Raw genomic sequence first — 23,812 nt, forward strand, 5'->3', positions numbered from 1 at the left:
ACATTTTATTGTCCACTAGATGTCCTAATAGAGCACTGTGTCATTGAAGCTTCGAGTAATGAACCTTTTTTTGAATCACGTGTCGAGGCTTCAACAAAGCCTCGATTGCCCATCACTAGTTGAGGCTTCAACAAAGCCTCGATTGCCCATCACTAAGTGTTGGAAGGTGTTAAAACAAAACAAACAGGCCAACACAACCAAAACCCATATTGGAGTCCAGGTGGAAAATGAGAGAGAGAGAATGAGGATTGTGACTGCCAGGTTTTATTAGCTCAGGGAGACTGGCCAGGTGCTCCCAATTGCTCCAAATTAGACCCGCCCACTGAGGTACCTGCAGAAACATACAAGACAAGACAAGGGGGAAAAACACAAAACAGGCCCTAGTGGCAGGTGGCCGTCACATCGTTTATTTATAAAGCACTTTAAAACAACCACAGCTGAAAGAAATATCTGTACACAGGTAAGACAAAGTTGAATGGAGTTGAGTTGAGTAATGTGATATAATATGATGTTTTTCCTTAAAAAAATGATTTACCACGCACTCTTTAAACTGGACGGCAGCATCATCGGCACAGTCAAAATTTCCGCAGGAATTTTCTAGTTATCTGTGCCGATGCACTGGCTCCCATTGAAATGCATGGAGAAGCCTGAAAAAAATCGCCAACATTCCAAAATGACCACCTTCGCTTTGTTGATAACTCAGCTGTGCTTCGGAGCAGAAAAATGCTTGGAAGTTTGTACGAGGCACGGGAAGTGTAGCTTTCTTTTGGTTTGGTCAGGGTCGCAGTTTATGTTTTGATGAAATTTTGGAAAAAAAAATAAGAAATTCTCGTTTATAATGGATCCCTATGGCCACACTCTAGCTCTCACTCTAACTTCAGAGTTTTTTCAGAATTCTGAAAAAAAAGGTTCAAACTCACCAGGGGGCCACAGTTTTTGAGGAACAGAGATAAAAAATACATAAAAACGTAGGGATTTTTGTTGGCTTTCAGATGGTGTGTGTTTTATTTGTGTGGGACATACGGTTTGGACTGTAGGCTCCTCCGAGCGAGGAGTGTGCCGACAGCTTTTCGAATTTTTCTCTGTGTGTGTATGTGAAAAGCGAGAGCGATTTTTAGTTGAGAATCTGTTTCGCATGCCCTTCTTTCTAAATCGACAGGGGCCACAATTTTCGCAGTACGCGCGTGGGAACAGCACTCAGTTGTAGGGGAAAGACCGCTGACGCTCCCAATGTGTTCGTTTTCTCGATAGGACTTGTAGTTTTTGAGAAATAAGCATTAGTTCGGAGGGCAAATCCTAGGGTACAGGAGAGAAGGGAGTATAACATATAGAATATCATGTGCGGCGTGTAGTCGTGGCAACGGCCCCTGACGAGCAGACTCAGCACAGGTGCACACAGAAAGTGGAGGGAAAAGGGTTCTCAGTGGATACAGGATCTGCCAATACATTATGACCCCCTCAAACCAATACAGCAGTACTGTAGGGAGGCAGAACGTGACACTATGACCCCCCCACTCCAACCCCCCACCTCCCCTCCCACTATAGCATTACAGACACAGACTGACAAAACATTAGGGACTCTCAGTCTATTACAATCACTACAGTAGGGAGGCAGAACACCCCATGAACCCCCTCTCTCCTCAGTTGGTGCTTTCACACAGCTGCTAGGCCTGCTAGCCATAGCTCCTCTCATTGAGTGAATGACAACTTGTCAGCCATATTTGAGATTTTCCTCCATTTTAAATACAAATTATATCTGGCTGCTTTGCTGCAACTCCTGACCGGACATCCCTGACATGTTTCCTTCACTTTATTAGGTAAGTCAATTTCTAGAATTATTTAAGTGTTTGTGCCCAACATAGATGAACTGGTAGCATAAGTTAACTATTAGCCGACCAATTAATTAGCCTTAGGCTAGCCTTCCAGCATAGCTCCGGTATGTTAGTGAGCTAACTCGCGGGACTAGCCACGGCGGCTAACCGCGAGTTAACCTGCAGCGCTACCCACGGCGAACTCAACCACGGAGCTAGCCGCGAGCTAACCCGCGGGGCAAGCTGCGGCAGACTAACATGGAGGTTAGGGGGAGGTTGTCACAGTTATCAAAGCGGTCCAGAAGTTAAAACGTAATATTGAAGTTTTACAATTTAAAGGGATGATATTTTTAAATAAAGTGCATCTGTGTGAAGTTGCAAAATATTATTCCACCACATAAAGTAGGAAACGTTTATCTTGTAACGGCGTTAATGGCAGTATATATGTGTGTGTGTGTGTGTGTGTGTGTGTATATATATATATATATATATATATATACACACTGAGATTAATCTTCATATATATATATATGAAGATTAATCTTTAAATGGTCTCCCTCCTGACCTCTCTGACTTCTCCATCCTTTCACTTCTGCTCGATGTCTTAGGTCAGCTGATCAGCTGCTCCTAGAGGTCTAGAAGTCTAAACTGAAGCTCAGAGGGGACAGAGCTTTCTCTGTTGCTGCTTCCAAATTGTGGAAACATCTACCACTGCACACCAGACAAGCGCCGTCACTGTCCATTTTTAAAACTGGTCTTAAAACCCATTGTTACGTGCGGCTGCTCTCCCGTCTCCTCCTGGTGACTCCTCCCCTGGCCTGTTGAGCACTTGAATATAATTTGTGCCCAGGTAGGGGAGGAGACTATATAAGGAGGCGAGGGAGGTGGCTCTGGGTCTTTCTGCGCTCGCTCACACTCACTCATTCTGGCACCACTCACCATCGCTAGCGCACGTCGCGACAGCGCCGGGTGCTGGTAGTATTCATGTTTCTTTGTCCCTTTAGCAGGGGGTTTATTTCTTTCTTATTTTAGTTTGGATTGTAGGTGACCGGTAGTCCTGTTTTCGGTTTTTGTTCACGTTGTTAGGTTTACTTTAAGCATTTTAAGTTAGTTGGGATGAGGTCAGGGTCCTACAGCCCTATGTGGGCTGGCCTCGGGTCCAAATCTCTCTTTTGTTCCTTTTGGCCGGCACCTACAGTCCTTTTTGGTTCTTTGAGTTTGTTTATCCCCTGCTCTTGGTTTTGGATTTAAATAAAACACACATTTTTTGTACCCCCTCCGATTGTTGTCTGGCGTCCCTTAATATGTTATGTGTCTGTTGAGCCGTGCTGGCCGTAACACCCATTTTTATTCCTTGGCTTTCGACCCAGCATGATACTCTGTTTTTGTGCTTTTGTTTAGTGCTTTTATTGTTTTTATTATTTTTGCTGTTTTTAATAGTTTATTTATAAAGCACTTTAAAACAACCACAGCTGAAAGAAATTGCTGTACACAGGTAAGACAAAGTGGAGTGGAGTTGAGTTGAGTAATGTGAAATTTTGGAAAAATCTGAAAAAAATTAACGTTTATAATGGATCCCTATGGCCGCACTCAAACTCGCATTCTAACTTCAGAGTTTCGTCGAAATTCTGAAACCTAAGTCTTTGTACATGAGGCCCCTGGTGTGTAGTGGATCAGAACCGATCAAGACTGGTCCAAGAGAAGGAGGAGAACCAGAGACAGGGTCCTGGACCAAGAATCATTAGCTCTGACCTGTGTGGTTCTGGTTCTGATAGAAAGGAGTCAAAACACTCAGTGGATCAGTCCAGTCCATCATCTGTGGGACGTTCTGGACAAACTAGTCTGATCGATCCACAGGGGCTCTACAAGTAGTTAAGGTTGTGATTGAATTAGAGTGAATCTGAAAGAAAGATTGGTCTCAGTTGTTAAAGTTTGATCTGTTGACCAGTGCCAGTTTAGGTTTAGTCATTTGACCAGTGGGACTTAGTTTTGATCCCATTTAGTCATGTATTGATGCCTGTTTATTACATTTACATTGTTTATGCATTTTGTGACATATTTACTGCCTTCATGCTTTACAGCTACCATGGTTACATGGAAAATGTTGTCACTGTTTAAATGTGAATAGCAGCCAGAATACCTTCTATTAGTGTTTAGATAACCATACATTGAAATGAAATGATTTTCTGAGGCAGATTGTTCCAGGGCCTCTGGGCCCCACTGTCAACCCTTGGCCCCGGGAACAGATAAAACACCAGTTTGACTAGAGAGTTGTTTCACGTTAATGTCACATTTATTGGGATTAACCTTGTTTCTGCATCTGAACATGGATTGATAAAACTGCCACTCTATATGAGGCTGCTCTGCCTCAGGCACTTCTCTGGGTCTGATAATTACAGAGAAAAGAAACATGAATGTAAAAGATGTATGAGTCTCTAAATTACAGAACAAAGTGTCAACGATACGTTCAAGCCTCAGATGGCAAAGCTGTAGATGACATGGGGTGAGGCTAACTGGGAATAAGATTGTTAAAATAATAAATGTTGAAACAACAACTCCAGGCAAAACAGTTGTTGTAGATCATAACAGAAAACCTGATGTACAACAACTGAGCCCCTCTTTCATTCAGCTGCACTTTTACTGGAACACAATGATAATGGTCATACTGTGTAGTAGTGCAGGTCACAAGTCACTGATCAATCAGCTTCTAGCTGACTGCCAAGAATGTTCGTGTGCTAACATGTATTAATTATTCTGTTTGTCTGTGTCAGCACAGTTGAAGGAGTGCTCTATAAACTGGATCTAAAGGTTGGAAACAACTAAAGGTGTTCCTTCAGACGGGGGGAGGAGTTTTTGACAGGATATAGTTCTGTTTTTAGGACTAGGTGAAACAATCCCGTTAAATATAAGTAAAGCTGTAGACTGGAAGCTTCACTACGAGTCAAGAAGACTTTCAGACAACTCAACTGAACTACAAACCTTCACCAGGTAATGAAAAACTGGACAAACACATACTTGATTTAATTTAGTTTTTAGCTCTTTAGTTTCCTTACATATTAAACTGTAATATATTTCTTACAGTAAAATCCAGTCAGTTTGTGTCTTGTCTTTGTTCAAGAGGCTGAATGTGTTAAAAACACCTGCTCTACCTCTAACAGCTTTACGTGATATACATGATGCTTTCTATTTAACTCAGGTTGGAGACATGGATTCAAATAAGAATGTGGCAGCTCTGGGTCGACCTTTCGCACTAGGGATGCTGTACGACGCCCGAAATGATGAACTGTTCACAGGTAAGATGTGACTTATCAGAATCAGAATCAGAATCAGCTTTAATGGCCAAGTATGTACACATACAAGGAATTTGACTCCAGCAACTTTGCTCTCTAGTACAGAAACAACTTAAATAAGTGAAAGAAAAATTTGTCATGTTTTCTGTTCGATTTCCTCTTTTATTTTGTTGAGTTCTGGTTTTCCTGGTTGTCCGTCATGTCTTTCGTTCTGTCATGGTTTTGTCATTTTCTGTCATGTCCTCTGTTCTTGGTTGTCTGTCATGTCTCTTCTCAGTCACGGGTTTAATTTCTTGGGTTTTCTGTTTATTGTATTTTGTTAAGTCTTGGTATTTTTTCATAGTCATGGTTTAGGGTTTAGGTTTTCTGTTTCCTGCTTTATTTTGTTAAGTTCTTGTTGTCCGTCATGTTGTCCAGTTTTCAGTCATGTCTTTTCATAGTCACGGTTTAAGTTGGGTTTCTGTTTATTGTATTTTGCCTTTTCATAGTCATGTTTAGTGTTTAGGTTTTCTGCTTTTTTTTTTAGTCATAGTGTTTAAGTTTTCTGTTTTATTTTGTTAAATTCTGGACTTCCTGTTTTTGTTAATCCATGTCTCCATGTTTTCATTTGATTAGATCATTGGTTTCAGCTTGCATTAATTCTTGATTTGCTTCACCTGTGTCTTGTCACCCCTGCTCCTCGTGTGTATATATATAGCCCTGCCTTCCCCTTCGTCCCTGTCGCGTCATACTACTTGTTACTGTTTGTTACTACTTGTTAGCCATGTTTCATGTCAAAGTTTGTTCATGTTCCATGTCAAGTGTTCCATGCCAAGTCATAGTTTTGTTCGTGTTTTTGAGTTTTGCTTTTGGAATTCCTGCCCTGTCAGCAGCGCCTTTGGTTTTTTGTAAGTTTGTTTCTTCTTTAATTAAATCCCTTTTTGCCTACTCCTGCCTCCTTTGAGTCCTGCATCTGGGTCCACACTCCATTCCCTGCAACCCCCTATTTGACAAAATTAAACGAATCTTAATCTGTACACATAAAATATTATTATTGTGGTATATATAATGCTTCTGATCGAGATTCCAACTTAGTTTTTTGTGTCTTATACAGTTAGACACATGAACACATTTAGTTCATGTTACAGACAGACAGCAAACCTTTCATAGTAGTAGTAGTTTACAAAAAAACCCCTGTACATTTGTTTTGACTATGTAAGGCTCTCAAGTCTCACGCATTGAGTGTGACGGTCACGCTTTTCGGTCCTTTGTCACGAACCCCCACCACACATTATATTTCTCACGCTGAAAAAAAAATATAACTTAAATGTCCCTAGCGTGCCACTATCACTTTGGAACCGGCAGGAATCAAGCCTGCTATTTATCTGTCAATCAAAATAAAGGAAAGGAATGTACATAACTCTGAACATATAAGACAGAGGCAGAGACGAACAAAAACATATCATTGGACACTTGGAGGGAGATATGTACCGAAGCGCACCTTGCCACAAACTCTAACACATGGAAGGAATTTAAGTGGAAAGTAGTTACCAGGGGCCTCATGTACAAAGACTTAGGTGGATTTCTTATTAAAGCGTGGCACACGCTCAGATCTAGAAACACATTTCCTTTGTACATTCCAATCCAGCGCACATGTTGTCCTGACCCCTCTCTGTCCACGCCCCTTTTGAAAATGCAAATTATATTTAAATTGACCCTGCACCTGAGATTTCCCTCTCTGCACGATCAGAAAATGAAAACATAAGAATGAGTAAGACGGGAAAGAAGAAGAACTTCAGAGAAAGAGAACTGGAGACGCTACCCACTGGAGTGGAGACAAACATGTCCTCTTTGACAGCTGTCCTCCACGCGCCACAATGTTGGTTAATATCACATATGATCTGTACATTGATGAATGAACATGTTTCATCATGTGATGGTTCTTTTATATCAATGTGTGTCCAGTCCATAGCTCTGATTACATTCAGAAAACCGGCTCTTTAATGTTGACCTGTTCAGATGCATTGTGGGTATTTGATATACCTGGCTGACATGAGGATAACTCCGTCCCACACAGCTGGCATGGCTCTGCTCAGGGTCGACCGGTCGGACTAATAGTTTTCACATTGATGACAGTTTCCCAGCATCACCTCTAAGTGTCTCCAAAGGATCAACAGCTGTAGAAGCCAGCGTACGCCAGACATGACGTTGGTGGAGGAACGGACAAGTTCACGGACATTTCACTCTTGATACATCTGAACTTTACCATGAGCGAGTACATACGGAACATTTTTGTACGCACGCAGCCTTCATGCATGAGGCCCCAGGTTCTTCAGAACACCAGCAATAAGAACTAAGATGGTATCAGCACATGGTAACTCATGTTGGAGGAATTGTGGTACTGAAAATACCAGTTAGCCTATTCTGGAAGGATGTTTTTGATGCTCTCAGAGAAGTTTTCAAACGGGAAATTCCACAAACCCCACAATTAGGAGCAATTCCTGAGGGTATAGAAGGAAGGGATGATGGAAGCCTGTCATAGCTCTGCTAATACAATAAATTTGTAGCATAAGACTCCTGGTCAGGTAGTAGACACATTCACACCATCACACCATGTCATTTGATATCTAGAGTGGATCTCTCTCTCTTTCTTTTCTTTTATTTATTTATCTATTTTTTTTCCTCCAAATTATTATTGCTGTTATTATTATTATTCATTCATTCATCTTTTGGCTCATATCTCGAGAACCGTGTGCCCTAGAAACAAAATTATTTCTCCCTCTGATTCCTTATATAGCCCTGGTTCTAATGGCCATTTTTCCGCCATTTTGAAAGAATTCCACCTCAAAGCAAAATCAGCTCCACCTAGCCCGTTCATCCAATTCTCAGCAAACTTGGCATGTATCATTTATGGACAAAGATAATGAAAAGTTCTCTACAGAACTTTAGCAGGTTATTGATTACAAAGTTAATGGCTAATTAATTTTACGGCGTGGCACAGTTTAACTCCAAAACTAATATTTTGTGAAGTATATACCCAAACTTGATCAAACTTCATATCATTGATAATAATATGATTCTGTACAAGCATATTGTGTAGACACCCATCAAGTTGCGTGACATTACGTCAACAGGGGGCGCTACAGGTGACATGGAAACATTTCATATGACTTTAAGGCCTATAACTTTTGAAGTATTCACCCAATCCTTATGAAACTTAGCAACCATCATTATAATACGCTTGCATACAATCATGCCTAGTTTCGTGAAATTCGGCCTGTAGGGGACGCTACAACGACTACATGTTTATATCTCACAAACCACCACAGTAAACTGCTTGAAATTTGACAATAATAATCTGTGGATGACTCTTTACAAGCCCACCAAGTTTCGTCAAATACAGTCTATAGGGGGCGCTACTGGTGACTTATGCCTCATGGACCCCTTATGATCGCTTGTGATCATCTAGTTTAATTTCTTTCTGTTGCAGACAAGGAGAGCCGAGGTGAAAGTTGCCGTAGCAATGGTTCAACACAATGTACTGTTTGCTGTGGCTGACCATTTCAGCCCCTTGTACAGGGAATTTTTTAAAGATGCTCTCATAGCTCCCACATATACCTATTCAATACAAGGTAATTAAATAAAGACTTTGTATTTGGTTGAATTGTCAGTGACCATGTCATCCTTTCTTCTGCAAGTCTGAGCAGTTATTAATAACAACAACAACACTAATAATATTATTATTAATAAAAGACCCCCATTCCTGTGACCCTTGTCAACCCCCTACAGGGTCTCTCTTTTTTTTTTTTAATACTTTATTGTGTTCATTCATTCAATTTTCAAAATTCAAATTATGACATTCATAATTTGTTATTTCCATTTCTGAGGAACACATTTTCTTTTTCTAATGTACATTCATTATTTCCACCCGTGAAGAAAAACATAATAAATAAATAAATAGAATAAATAAGTAAATAAAGAAATAAATAAATAACTCAATTTGCACAGTCCTTCTTAAACAATGTTTAAGTTCAATCATAATATGTCCCACTTTTTCCCCTTCAATTTCCTTATCTATCCATTGGTCTTATTCGCTTGATATTTGTTTCAGGACAATGCCAAAACTCCAAAATATAAATGTTACACATACACAAACACAATACATGCACACACACATTCACACACATACATACCTACATACAAATATACATACAGTACTTCCGCATTCAACCCCCCCCCCCCCCACTCACACACACACACACTCGCACTCCCACATGCACACATATATCCAAAACATGACAGATCAGAACAAAAAAAAAAAAAAGAAAAAAACATGGCCTTGACTTCTACTTCTCATGGGAGAGTTTTTAACAGGACCTCTCATTTAATTACCAACTGCCTCTTCTTCACCACTCCGCATGCTTAGCTTCTTAGTAAAGGGCCCATTTTCTTGCATGTAAATGTTCCTTGTTGGCAATCTTATAATTTACCTTTTCCATGTTACGCATTTCCTCTATGCTTTCTAACCATTTATCTATACTAGGTGGTTCTATTTTTTTCCAGTTTTTTGTTATTTGTTTAAGTGCTGTTATTCTCATGGCCCAAAATAGATATAAATGTTCCTTTTCAAATTCTTTGGGTCTTGTACCCAAGATCAAATTATGTTGTTCTAAAACCACATCTTTCCTCAGTTTTAGTTTCATCAGATGTTGAACCTCAATCCAATATTTTTTCAGTTTATTACATGTATAGAAAATATGTGTAGGATCAGCACTGTTTGACCCACATTCCCTCCAGCAACTAGTACTCGTTCCTGTGTACTTGAATATTGTTGATGGTGTCATGAAGTATCTAAGATTTACCTTCCAGGCATATTCCTGCCAGTAAGGGGATTTTGTATGGATGTTGATGTCTTTAAGACTCTGTTTCCATTCCTTATCACATATAATTGTTTTCAGTTCTTGTTCCCATTTTTCTTTAATATTTTTTAAGTTCTCAGCCCCATATCCCATCCACAGGGTCTCTTGATCCAACCCTAACTATAAGTGTTAGGGAGGAATTTGTGGTGATGCCGATGAAGAAGAAGAAATACCAAAGTCCTGTATGTTTTATGCTGCAGGAGTTTATTTAGGTTCGATCGAGGAGAATAGAAGATTCGTCATCACAACATAAGTGCATGAGTCCACCTCAATTCTAAGGGTCAAACAGTAAAGCTTAGATTCTTATACTAGAAAGGTGGTCGAGGCAGCAAAGGGGAGATGTGTTAACATCCAATTGGCTATAGTACATAAACATGAAGATAAGGATTCACACCAGCTAGGAAATACAAAGTGTCATCCAGTGACGGAGGGCGTTATCATCTAACTCTACAGCAGTGTCTGTAGACAGCCAGAGAGTGAGATTTAAGACGCCAAAGAGGGACCATGGCCTTGGCATGTTCCTCAGAGAGAAAATAGGGCAGATAACTGACCCCAGCAGTAATCTAACATTAACTACACAAACTATCTACAGGAAAGTGAAATTATTCTCTAACAATAAGGTCCACTGCATAATATGTCATGTAAAGTGTTCTGTTTCCAGCTTTCTGTTGACTTCCTCTTCACCCAGAGGTCACAAATATGAAATGTTATTGTAAATCAAATGATTTCATATACACTTTAATCTCCTTCTACAGATTTCACACTGTGGGATAAAGAAACTATTGAGAAGAAAAGAACTAGGCAGATTCAGAACAGCAGTAAACATGATGTTACAACATCACACTCCATTGACTCCAAGTCGACTCTGCTGGATGTTCAAGCCTCTCTGAAGGCCAGTTTCCTGTCTGGCCAGATTGAAGTGGGAGGATCTGCCAGTTATCTGAATGACAAGAAGAAATTCAAGAAACAGAGCAGAGTGACACTTCAGTATAAGGCTACAACTTCATTTGAACGACTGGCGATGTCTCATCTTGAAGCAAAGAACATCCAAATAAAAGATGTGATCAAGAATTGCTCTGCAACTCACGTTGTCACTGGCATCCTTTATGGGGCAAATGCTTTCTTTGTGTTTGACAGCGAGAAGTTGGACAACAGCAGCGTTCAGGACATCCAGGGCACCATGGAAGTTGTCATAAAGAAGATCCCATCATTTGATTTTGAGGCAAAAGCTAAAGTCCAGCTGACTGATGAAGAAAAGAAACTGACTGAGAAATTCTCCTGCAAATTCTACGGTGACTTTATTCTAGAAAGTGACCCTGCGACATTTGAAGAGGCAGTGAAAACCTACAAGCAACTTCCACAGCTACTTTTACAAAGTAAGGAAGAAAAAACGGTTCCTGTCAAAGTCTGGCTGACGCCACTGAAGAGTCTGGAGCCAGAAGCTCCTGAGTGTAAAGGAGAGATTTGCATTGCATTACTGAGGAAAGCTGAGAATGCTCTAGAAAGCATCAGGGAAATAGAAATGAGATGCAATGATGCTCTGGATGAGGAAGTGGTCAAGCAGTTTCCACCCATCCACAAAAAACTGAGCAAATTCAAAGATCTCTGTGAAGATTATACAAAAACACTCAAACAGGCCATGAAGAAGAAGTTTCCTTCCATCCGTGCAGGTACCGAAGATGGTAGCTCTCTGGAAGAACTCTTTGACAACCAGGAGAAGTCACAGTTCAGCCAGGAGAACCTGGACAAGTGGCTGGACAATGCAGAGAGAGAAATCAATGTTGTCAATTCCTGTGTAGAAATTATGAAGGGAACAAAGATCGTCCTGAACAAGTCTGATGTTGACCGAGAGATTCTGGCTGCAGGTGTAGAGCATGCTCTCTGCTTTGTTTTCACCTCTCTGGAAACTGATGACCCCTTCATGGACCAGGTGGCCGACTATGTGTGTAGTCACAAGTGGTTCTTCTCGGATGAAGTGTTCACCAAGATGAGACAGAAAGCCACAGAATTCTCTAAAATTGTCAAAGTCCTGAGTAGCAGCAGCAGATTTCGTTTCCTAGTTGCAGCTGAACCCAATGAGAAGTTTCAAGGAGCGACCATGTACCATTACAAGGATGGCATCCTGATCACGGACGATTTTTCAAAGCCAGATATTCCTGATCCCACAGCTGTAACAGACAGACGGGATCTAATGTGGTGTAAGTATCTTTTTGTCAATTTCTTTATATTTTTTATTTTGTTCTCATCAACATATTGAGGAACTTATTTTAAGAATTAAAATGATTTCATGAGACTGTTGTGGTCAACCAGAGTGAATGGTGATAACTGGTAACAGATTGTTGTCTTGTTCTCTCCATCAGACTACTGTGATCTCACCCTCGACCCAAACACAGCAAACAACTACCTCACTTTGTCTGAGAACAAAAAGAAGGCGACATATGGAGACTGGCAGTCATATCTTGATCACCCAGAAAGGTTTGATACGGTGCCTCAGGTTTTGTGTAGAGAAGGGCTCAATGATCGCCATTACTGGGAGGTAGAGTTGAGTGAGGGTACTTATGTTGGTGTAGCTGTCACATACAAAGAAATCAGTAAGAAAGGAAATAGTTCCGAAAATAAGTTTGGAGCCAATACCCTATCTTGGTATGTTGATGGGAATAAACATGAAGGGTACAGTGCATGGCATAATGGTGAAGTGTGGAAAGACGACAAGCCATCTCCTACAAGCAAAAGGATTGGGGTGTTTCTAGACAGGCCTGCTGGTCGTTTGTGCTTTTACAAAGTCACCTCTAACACACTGAGTGTCATCTACTCCTTCGAGGCCACATTCACTGATCCTCTTTACCCAGGGTTCTACGCTAACTGCATTCCCAACTATGCTGTCCTGTGTCCAGATGAGTAAGAACAGTAGAAAACACCTGTAACCACAAACAAAGTTAACTAAAAACAAATTCATTATTTCACTCTAAGTTTATATTTGCATATCGACCTAATCCATGTTTAAAGGTTTTGTGGTGCTAACCCTAACCCTAACTATTAATAACAGTGAGTCTAAACTTTATGCCTCATGTCTCTACTGATACTGGACCTGGACTCTACCAGACCACCAAAGGTCTTGTATCTGGAAGAAATACTTCAGCAGCAGACCCTTTAAGCCACCGCCTCCTTCCCAAACTGCATCTAGGTGTCATGGCTTATCCTGCTGTCCACATGACTCTTTGGACCAGGTGACATCCTTTCTTGACTCCAGGGTCTAGTTTAGACACTCATGTTTCCAAAAAAATCTTCTGACCTGTGGTGCAGTAGAGTCTCAGTTGGTCTAGATCTCACGTCGTAGCCTTTGTTACCCTCGATGAGCTTTGGGTCTCAGCACCTTGTGTCTGGTTTCTGATCAGTACTATCAGTCGTCACGCACCACTGCTGACTGGGACCATCCCTCAAGTCTCAAGAGGTTCCAATCAAGTCATCCAGACAGAACCATCTGGTCCTTGTCCATGGTTCAGTTCTTCATACCTGAACATTGATTCCACATCCACCACAGTGACTGCACCAACCATCTGTTGACTTGTTGTCTGATACATCCAGACCCTGACAGAATATCAGTTTGCTCCATCAGTGAATGGTCATGAAGTTTAGACTCACTGGTGTAAATATTCATTGTTTTTTTGATTGTGGTTTTTGTTTGTCTTTTTTCAAAGCAACAGAACATTATGTCACTATAACAGACTTTGAGAGAATATACCGTATAATCACATTATGTTCCAGAGCATCTTGTTGTATTTTACATAGTTTAGCTGTTAAGGAGTCTAAAGGGGATTCCCAGAATGACTCTAATGCTTCATATATAATCACTAATCCTCAGTCAACATTACTATCAGTTGAGGTGAATATTAGGGAACTAAAAGGTAGTTAGATAACATGTATCAGTTATTTTTTTTTAATGAGGTGTGGGATATGTGGTGATGGTTTTGAATGTTCTTGTTATTATTTTGGAACACAAGTAACTCAAGTATCTCTTCTTTAATAAAGTAAATGTAGTTGTTTTTATTTGGGATTCACAATGACAGCTGTTAAGGTGACAAACCTTAAACATTAAACAAACTAACTAGTTGATGAGGTAAAATAATAAGTGTTATTACTTTGTTCTTTTAGAAATGTAAAGGTTTGAATCTACAGGTTATTTTCATTTAGTATTTTTGGACAGTTTGGGGCATTGATGCTGTCTATAGCTGAAATAAGTTAGAGCGGTCATGTAGAAGGGTTGAAGCCTGATTCTATCTAATTGTACTCATTGTGATAATTCATTGGGACAATAATTATTCTTCATTTAAATAAATAAATGTGCCACTCAGGAAAGCTCTCCAGGTAACGTCTTAGGACATTTTGAGTCAACAACTGAATATCCTACACTGACCCAGAATCCAGTGCATTAGTCTGGGTTTCAACACATGGACGTTAACCAGTTCAGAATATTGCTGATGTCTGTAAAGCTGAAAAACTTCTGTAACACTGTTGGACAAAAATCAATAAAGATGAATCCTGAGTTGAACATTGTGTACTGTTTCCTGTTTATTATAAAGTTCTGTCAGGAGTAGGGGTGTAACGGTATTTGTTTTCGTCCGGTTTGGAGTAGCTAGTGGTGGGCGAATCGATCCAAATATTGATAATATCGATACCAATGTAATGAGATCGATAGTTAAGACAGAGCAGGAGAAAGACAGAGACAAAGAGTAGGGCTGTTTGGTTATAGTTTCAGGCCGAAAATGAAACGATAGCAAGTTGTACTATTTGTAAAAAGGCTGTAAGATACAGTGGTAACACAACACACTTGTATAACCATACGGAAATTTTTAAAATCCCCCGCCCACCTGACCCCGACAGACCCCTGAAAAGAAGAAAAAAAGAGCACTAAAGAAATGTTGTCTTATTTTTTTATTGTATTGTACTTCCTAAACACTTCCTTACATTATTTATAGTATTTGTTGTGGAGTGATCATTTTGTACACTTTGTTTATTTAAGAAAACAAATCCTGAAAGAACTTCAATGAAGGGAGAGATTTAGTTTATAATTGTATTGTAGTTTCTGAACACTCTGCCTGAAAAAGTACATGTTTTTATTTGTTCTTCGTGTTGTTTCTGCAAAAAAAAAACTTTTATTGTGATAACAAAGTATTTTCTATTTACTTATAAATTTTTTGCCCAAATAAAATCACAAAAACACTTAAATGCCATTAAAATTCATTCAGATTCAGATTCAGATTCAGATTGATGATGCATCCACCGTAATTATTAAAAAGTATCAATATTGGTATCAGCAATACTGGCCCTGTATTAACTTGGTATCGGATCGATACCAAATCTAGCGGTATCGCACACCTCTAGTACACGCAGTCATACGGCGAATACGTCTGAGTGAGTAGTTTATTTATTTATTTATTTATGACCGGACAAAGACTGTCTTCCAACGGTGTTTCACCAGGAGATGCTGTTCAATTCTGTATTGTCTTTTATTTTGTATTAGCCCTAGGCTGGAGTAATTGAAACACTCATTATTTATTCTGTAATATTTTCAAGACATTTTCAGTTTTGGTACTATTTGAAATATTTGTTTGACAATATTGCTAATGTGTGAAAGTATGTTCACTGTTTACATTTTACTGTGTAATACAACATTGAATATTTTCCCCCGTTGTACCGAACCTGTACCGAACCGTGACTTGTGTGTACCGTTACACCCCTTGTCAGAGTATAAAATTACTAAAAAAAAATGTCAATAATAGTTTCACAGTTTCAGAGATACACTGAAAAGTCATCAAGACTATTTTTTTTTAAAAAATATGCAAATTCATGTGGAATAGGTTGTTTTCTTAAGTTCAGTTAGAACTCACTAACTGGGCAGAACAGTCTTATAAAGATCTTTTTTTTTTTTACCATAGTATCCATCAACTAAAGGCAGTGAGTACTGTGGTCATATTATGGTGATCTTATTTGACTATTATCTATATACCTTCATCCACACAATCACACAACTTTATTTTTAGTCTCTGACAGTGACGTCAAACAGGCTCCTCTAAAAACTAAAATGTGTATAAAACACTGGATTCACAGTCAGACAGAGACAGCAGATAAAGTGATAACATCAGATCACACCAGGGTTTTGCTTTGCTTCTCATTTATTGCAGCAGATAATGATTCAGATGGATCCAGACGGCAGAGACATCTAGTGGAGGAACATGTTCATTTCAGATAGAGATGTTGTTGGGTCTAATACAAATGAATTGCTTTTGAAATCCACCTGTATTAGACCTACTATACATCAGATGATATGATTAATTAATGAGAATGAGAAAAGAAATAGATCATAAAAGAGAAATATTCTGCTGTATGTTTGTCCTGGAGATTTACTTCACAGGACGGATCATCATGCTGATGGACTTCAGGGAGTAGTCATGACCCCTCCATTGATTCCACATCACTCCAACAGCATAGATAGTTTTGTCAGCCCCCCAGCGATAAACTCCGTTAGGGTTTGTGTTGTAACAGCCGTTGTACCAGAACGCCCCCAGATGATGTCTGGCACAGTTTGCAGATAAGGGGTCCTGGTCTTTGTCAAAAGTGGAGAACTTGTGCCCGTTGTGAAGTGTCAGTGCGTCTCCTGCAGAAACAAGTATAATCAGACTATTACTACAAATGTTGACAGAGTCTTTCTCTACAGTCTGTCTTAACTCACCTGCTCCTCCACTGATGAATCTAGACACATGAATTCTGTATCCGTCACATTCAGCATCAACCTTGAATGAAGTGTACCGAGCAAACACTTTCTTTCCATCAAAGTCCTCCATGGTGACCAGCAGCTCGTACTTTTGCTTGGTTGTCAGGTAGTGGATGTTGTCAAGACCTGAACACACATCAACACACACTTTCGTATCAGCCTGTAAAAAAGTCTCATGAAGTTAGTTTGACAGACGGATGTCTCACCGAGCCAGTACTCTCCAGCAGCGCTACCAAAGCCCAGCTTGTAGTGATTCCAGGGTCTGTAGAAGTTCACAGAGCCGTCCATCCTCCTCTGGAACACCTGGAGGACAACACGGTTCATACGTGTTAATTACTGAGAAACCAGAAATGATGAAGTTGATTGTAGCTGAAATACTCACCGTCCAGCGTCCTCCTTCTGAATCCATGTCACAGTACACCTACAAATACACATGGTAGTAAATGTGAACCTTCAGTCAGAACTACAACCTAATATATTCCAACGCTAACGCTGTTATGGTTAATGCTGTTGATATCAGTTTGTATTTGTTGTATCAGATGATCTTGCTGTCTTCACATGGTGACTAACTACATTTAAACCTGGGTCCCAGAGATGGAGGAGCTCACCTCTACACCAGATCTTTCTCCAAGGGGGTAGATGGTGTAGACTCCACTGTAGCTGTTGCTGTCTTGGTGGTGGATGTCGCTGCAGTCCAGAGGCTGGATGAGTTCAGTGCAGCTGGTCAACATTGGAGTCAGGAGGAGGACGAGTGATATCAGCTGGAACAGAGATAAAATATAAGATGAGACTTTACTGATCCCCAAGAGGAAGGGAGAATGGAGACTCCCTTTAATTAACATGGAGTAAGGTTTGAATCCTTACTAACTGCAGCCAGGAGTTATGTTTGAATCTGGATCAGAAGGAAACTATAAGGGAGATACGTTCTTTACAGTTTTGAGACTCAAATAAAATGATTAGGCAATAAATGTTTTGCACTTTGTAGTAAACAGAGAGTAATTTGAGACGCCACATGAAGTCCATTCAATGAAACACAAACTACTGTATATAGGGAGACGGTTTAGTCCTATGGCTGCTCTGTTTAGTAGAAATTCTTGGCATGGTTTTCTTTAAGTTCTTGTAGCCAAGCTGATGACTGCTCTGGATTTCATGAATAGAGCAGATTACATTGAAGTCACATTTACCTCCATTGTCTGAATGAAGTAATCAAACTGTTGATGTTGGTTTGTCTGAGCACCTTGAAAAAACAAATTAAAAGTATCAGTAAAGTTATATGAAACAAATAAACATTTAAATATACTGAGGTGTAAGGCTTGAGAGAGACATTATAGAAAACGTAGAAGTTATTGTTAAATGTTACGTTTGTGAGCCGATCCTCCTGCTGAATGCAATCATTACAAGTATTGATCAAAATGCATTTTTGATTTGGATTTGAAATTAAAGCGAGTGAAAAAGATATCTATCAGCAGACATTACCACAGCATCTCTAAATCTTGTCGTAGTGAAAGCACTGCATCTTCTACAATCAACTCAGGACACATCAAACAGAAATAGCTCTTTACTTTAGCTTGGTCACAAAAATGTGAGAGGAGTTGATAATAGCACTTCAAACTGCACTGCTATGTCCTACGGTATACTATACGCATACATTGGTTTCTGGTTGGACTCTCACCTGCAGGTCAAACTGAAGAGACGTCAGAGGACAAAGAGACAAACTGCTGCTTCTCCTTCAATCTGTGAAACTCTGACAACTTCACTGAGAGAAAAGTCCATTATATATACTGAACACACTAGTTCTTCCTGGATGTATTTCATATGAACAAATATTATTATCCACCTGTCATCACATCTGTTGACTGATACACCCAATGTGTTAACCTTTCCCTCCAAAACATGATGTAGATCCTATTTGTATTTCTGTTCAAACATCCTGGATTGATGGATGGATGGATGGATGGATGGATGGATGGATGGATGGGTTTATGAATGTGCAAAAGACATCTCATCTTTCAAGGCCTCTGGAATTTGTAGCTCACTCACACAAAAACGTTTCTTCTCTTTTATTCAGCATTCCCTACATTTCTCAACAATAGACTAGTGTTTATTTCACCCTGATAATTCATGACAGAAAAACTTACAAGACGTAACTTAAAGAAAATCATGCCCTTTTGTGGCCTGAGGTCTGGGTCACAGCCCTGCCAATCACACACCCTGTCTGTGTGCACGGGCTCCCTTTTATAGGCTGCTATCAATTACCCCTGGAGCCCTACCACTGAAAAGGTGAGCTCCCTCCCCAGAGCCACCATACAATATTCGGTTAAATAATATAAATAAACAAATACATATACTCTAAATCCCTCTACTCTTATCAACCTCATAAAACCCTTACCTAGCCAACATTCAATCCTTTACAATCTCAAACATTTGCTATCCCCCTTTTCCAGTTATCCCAATGGTCTCTCCCAGGACCTTTAAGAAGGTGTTCAGACCTCTGTGCCTCTTTTAGGCTGAACCCCTAAGGAGACAGCAAAGGTAAGAAACATTATTCAACACCAGATTTCCAAATATACAGACAATTGTTCCGCTAAAACACTACACAACCCTGTTATGACCCGGCTCGAGAGGCGCAACATAAAGTGGAGACAAATGACGGAGTTAGAAAAATAAGTAGTGATGGTGAGATGAAGCCTCATGAGGCATCGAACCACTTGAGCCAATTGGTTCGAGAAAGGGTTCATCTCTTGAAGCTTCATGTGCACACAACACCACTTACTGGCCAGGTGTATAATCACAGGCAGCTGTTGCTCTTAACCACATAATGTGTGATGCATTGAATTGTTGTGTCTGTAATGGCTCTTGGGAATGACTATGGATTACAAAAAAAAATAAAATACCAAATAACTTCTCTACTTAAATTATCACATGTGTATGATAAAATGTTTTTTTGAATATATTTAACTTTTCCCAAAATGGTAGTATCATATGATATGGCAGGTTGTGTAAAGTTTTTCTGTCACCTTAGGCAAATGGCATGGGCTTAAGCAGGCAGAGGAAAGTGAAAGTGCTTGTGGAACTAGAATGAGGGCACTGAATAAGTCTCTTCCTAGCTGGCTCCATCCTCTTACCTATCCTTCTCTCCTAAATCTTCAAACCATACAGTATCTGTCACTCTAAACTCTCCAAACTATCTCCAAACTATATAAACTCTATCCAAGCTCTGAATTCAAAGCCTCGACACGTCTCGTAAAATCACTAAAAATAAGGGTTTATTTAATTAAAAAAAACACTTTTTTTCTTCTTCAGACTTCTAGGAAGTGGAGGTTTTTGTGCCACATTAATTAAACGCTGCAGGATGTTTGATATCTGTGGTGTCTGATCAACAGAATGTTGTTAGTGGGGGGACCTTTGAGGGGTGGGGCCTCTGGATCATCCCACAGATACTTGATCAGTTTGGGATCTAGTGAATTTGGAGGCCAGGTCAACACCTTGTGCTGTTCTTCATGTTTTTTTTTTTAGTTGTTCCTAAAGTCTTTTTGTGTGTGTGTCTGTGTCAGGCTGCATCCTGCTGGGGATGGCTGCTGCCATCAAGGAATGTCATTGCTATGGGGTGGGGGTGTCTGGTCTGGTCTAGGTGGGTGCTACATGTCTAAGTAACATCCACACCAATGAATGCCAGGTCCAGAAGTTCCCCAGCAGAACATTGAACTGCCACAAGATGGTTTAAATGTTATTCACTTCTCCTGTCAGTGGTCATTATGTTGTGGCTGTACAACCTGTGAATGCACTGGACTCACAGCTGCTTGTATGCTAGCGATTAGCATCTGCACTGACTGTGCTCTCAAAAACAATTTTTAAGGACACAACAACAACTCCACCAACCAACAATCTAAATTAAAAAAGGTCATAATTCACAGTAATAGTCCAAATATTGAGGCTCAGCTACTTCGTCATCTTTGGGGGATTTATCAGTTTTGATTTTACTGGTCATATTACTGCCTTCTTCAAGGTAAAAACATTTGTCAGGCGTCTGTTTAAAGAATTCCTCAGTTCTGATGTTTGGGTAAGGGCTGTTTTAGTAAACACTGCAACGCGTCAACATATTCTGTGCTAATTGACGCTTTTTACATAATCATCAAGTCGTTTCAGGAACTTCTTTTTTCAGAATGAGTTTAGAATCAGAATCACTTTATTGTCATTGTACAGAATACAACGAAACTGAGGTAGCAGTTCTCCACATTCAGTACGATTTAAAAGTGCCGTAGCTATAAGTTAAAAATAAATTAAAATTAAATGAAAACAATAATAAGAGTTGAAAGTATTGCACACATTAGTGTCTTTGAATGTTCAAGAGTTTTGAGGATTGTTCAGAGTTTAGTGCAATGACAACTCTGGGATAGAAGCTGTTTTTCAGTCTGTTTGTTTTGGCTTTGATCGCCCTGGAGCACCTGCCCGAGGGCAACAGTTCAAATAGGTGGTGACCAGGGTGGGATGGGCCTTTGAGGATGCTGTGGGCTGTCCTGAGGCAGTGTGTATTGTACATATCCTCAAGAGATGGAAGCGGGCAACCAATGACTTTTTGGGCGATGTTAATGACTCTCTGCAATGCCTTCCTTTCTGCGAGATGCCGTAGCACTGCACTGTCTCCACGGTGCAGCGGCAAAAACACACAAACAGTTTCTCAGGTAGACGATTCTTCCTGAGCGTTCTCAGGAAGTAGAGTCTCTGTTGTGCTTTTTTCAGCAGTGCTGTGGTGTTTGTTGTCCAGGACAGGTCCTCCTCAATGTGAGTGCCCAGGAACCTGAAGTCTAAGACCCTCTCCACTCTGTCCCCATTAATGAAAATGGGCTGAATGTCTGCTTTCCTCCTCCTGAAGTCCACTACCAGCTCCTTTGTCTTGGTAGTGTTGAGGATGAGATTGTTAGGGAGCCCCATTCTGACAGTCTCTCCACTCTCTTCCCTGTATGCAGTCTCAACACCTCCTGAGATGAGTCCTGCTATGGTGGTATCGTCCGTGAACTTCATGTTGACGTTGCCAGGGTGGGTGGGGGTGTAGTCACAATCAGAATCAGAATCAGCTTTAATGGCCAAGTATGTACACATACAAGGAATTTGACTCTGGCAACTTTGCTCTCGAGCACAGAAACAACTTAAATAAGTGAAAGAAAAATAAATAAAATAAAATAAAATAAATCTCAATTTGTACACATAAAAAATAGGATATGAGCAGATATATACACCAAAAACCAGGGTTTTGTACAGTGACTATATACAATAATGCAGAGTATTGTTTATTGTTCATATAAATGGACTCACACTCTGTGACTACTCAGAGTTCACTCAGTCATATGTATACAGGGTATAGAGGAGGGGGCTCAGCTGATACTGAGAGCTGAAGAGAGATGTGGTCCTACTCTCACCCTCTGGGAGAGGTCTGTCAGGAAGCTGTGAATCCAGGTGCAAATGGATTGTGTAAAGCCCAAGTCCAGTAGTTTAGTGACCAGTCTGTTGGGTATGGTGGTGCTGAAGGTGGAGCTAAAGTCTATGAAGAGTAGCCTGGCATAGCTCCCTCTCTGTTCCACATGGGTGAGTGTGGTGGGGAATCAAGCACTGGGACAGGGACTGGTTGAATGCTGGTGAATACACCAGCCAGCTGGTCAGCACAGTCTCTCAGCACCCTCCCAGTGACACCGTCTGGTCCAGCAGCTTTTCTGGGATTCACTGCCTGCAGAGTGTGTCGTACCTTCTGTGGCTGCACTGTGAGGATGTGGCTGCTAGGAAATGGTGAATGTGGTCTTTCTGTCTCTGGTGACCCAGCCTCAAAGCGGGCGAAGAAGTGATGTAGCTCCTCGGCCAGTGAGGCGTCACCTTCAGCTGCACTTAAGTTGCTGGACCTGTAGTTGGTGAGTGATCCACTGCCTTTCACAGCCTAATGCAGCTCCTTTTGTTTTTGCTTTAACCTCCTCTCCTTACGAGGCATCTCTGCAGAATGAAATATGATCGATAAACTACAATCTGATGCACATAAAACACACACAGACACATAGTGACATTTCATACCTTTTCAAGAATTGTACTGCATATCCATGAATCAAATCCATTCATAATCTGCCCTTTATTATTCCTAGTGCTAATAATAAAGTAAAAAATAATTAAATGATATAGAAATCATGTATTTAAATGTTTTTGTCCTTTTATTCATTTTGACGCAAGACAGCAAGGTTCTAAAAGTTATATATTTTGTATGCATATATCATTTGTGTGTAAATGTTATAAACAAGTACTGATATGTTTAAATGAGAGGTTGAGATCAGTTCTAATTGCAGACTCTCTTCCACTTCTTCTACATTCATCAAAAACGGAGCTGCAAACAGTGTGATTTCCTTCTCAATGGCAAAACATTATGGCAACTAAATTCTTCAATGAGAGATTTGATCACAGACACGTGTTCTTCCATTTTAGCAGAGCGCTTGGCATTTGGAAATGTGCATTTGATTTTGGACTAGTGATGTGCAGATCGATACTGAAATATCGATACCTCCGATACCAGATCCTTATGCTCAAAAATCGAGTCTCAAATCAAAATATCGACACTTTTGATACTTCAGTCATTTGAAGTAATCTATATCATTAACAGGAACACAGTGGAAAGTAACTAAACTATTGAGATCTTGCGGTTGGTGGGGTCTACTTTTTGCTGTGTAAGTGCGTAATGCATCACTCAGTCAATCACTCAGTCTGCAGACACAATGGCAGAGTGTAAACGGAGTCATGTGTGGAGCTATTTCAGCTCTTGTATTCTTTATGAAGCTATGATTTGAAATACACTACTTTTTGTAGATTTACCAGACACATTAGGTGTATTTACACAAAGTATCGGCTCGGTATCGCCGATACCAACCTGACTTTTATTCAGATTGGAAAGGAAATCGGTGGTATCGAACATCACTGTTTCGGACAGCATGGGGAAGTGTGCTACATTGAAGTTGCGCAGTTGTGACTCAAAGAGGCGGAGCTCAGCACAGAGCGCGTTCATGTGCACAC

The 23,812-nt window shown here is 40.2% G+C and overlaps 2 protein-coding genes across 2 annotated transcripts; one reads left to right on the forward strand and one right to left on the reverse strand.

The window, feature by feature from the left end:
- Positions 1 to 4,691: 4,691 nt before the first annotated feature.
- LOC311504591 (stonustoxin subunit beta-like) lies at positions 4,692 to 14,670 on the forward strand. The gene is made up of 4 exons (XM_084567779.1): positions 4,692 to 4,799; positions 5,008 to 5,104; positions 10,755 to 12,197; positions 12,360 to 14,670. The coding sequence occupies exons 2-4, from the start codon at positions 5,017 to 5,019 to the stop codon at positions 12,899 to 12,901; spliced, it is 2,073 nt and encodes a 690-aa protein (XP_084423905.1). The 5' UTR covers positions 4,692 to 4,799; positions 5,008 to 5,016; the 3' UTR covers positions 12,902 to 14,670.
- A 1,699-nt stretch (positions 14,671 to 16,369) lies between these two features.
- LOC311504243 (microfibril-associated glycoprotein 4-like) lies at positions 16,370 to 21,793 on the reverse strand (the record flags this gene model as incomplete). The annotated part of the gene is made up of 6 exons (XM_084567262.1): positions 16,370 to 16,654; positions 16,730 to 16,897; positions 16,978 to 17,074; positions 17,154 to 17,192; positions 17,380 to 17,532; positions 21,410 to 21,793. The coding sequence occupies 6 exons, from the start codon at positions 21,791 to 21,793 to the stop codon at positions 16,401 to 16,403; spliced, it is 1,095 nt and encodes a 364-aa protein (XP_084423388.1). The 3' UTR covers positions 16,370 to 16,400.
- Between the last annotated feature and the right edge of the window lie 2,019 nt (positions 21,794 to 23,812).

This window comes from Chelon labrosus, assembly GCF_963514085.1.
Source record: "Chelon labrosus genome assembly, chromosome: 19".
In the NCBI taxonomy this organism is placed as follows: domain Eukaryota; kingdom Metazoa; phylum Chordata; class Actinopteri; order Mugiliformes; family Mugilidae; genus Chelon; species Chelon labrosus.

Bases quoted from the DNA above. Each gene is read 5' to 3' on its own strand.
- LOC311504591 (XM_084567779.1), top strand. From the start codon at position 5,017: ATGGATTCAAATAAGAATGTGGCAGCTCTGGGTCGACCTTTCGCACTA. The intron at 5,105-10,754 runs GTAAGATGTGAC...CTCCTTCTACAG, and splicing joins AAATGATGAACTGTTCACAG to ATTTCACACTGTGGGATAAA. The intron at 12,198-12,359 runs GTAAGTATCTTT...TCTCTCCATCAG, and splicing joins CAGACGGGATCTAATGTGGT to ACTACTGTGATCTCACCCTC.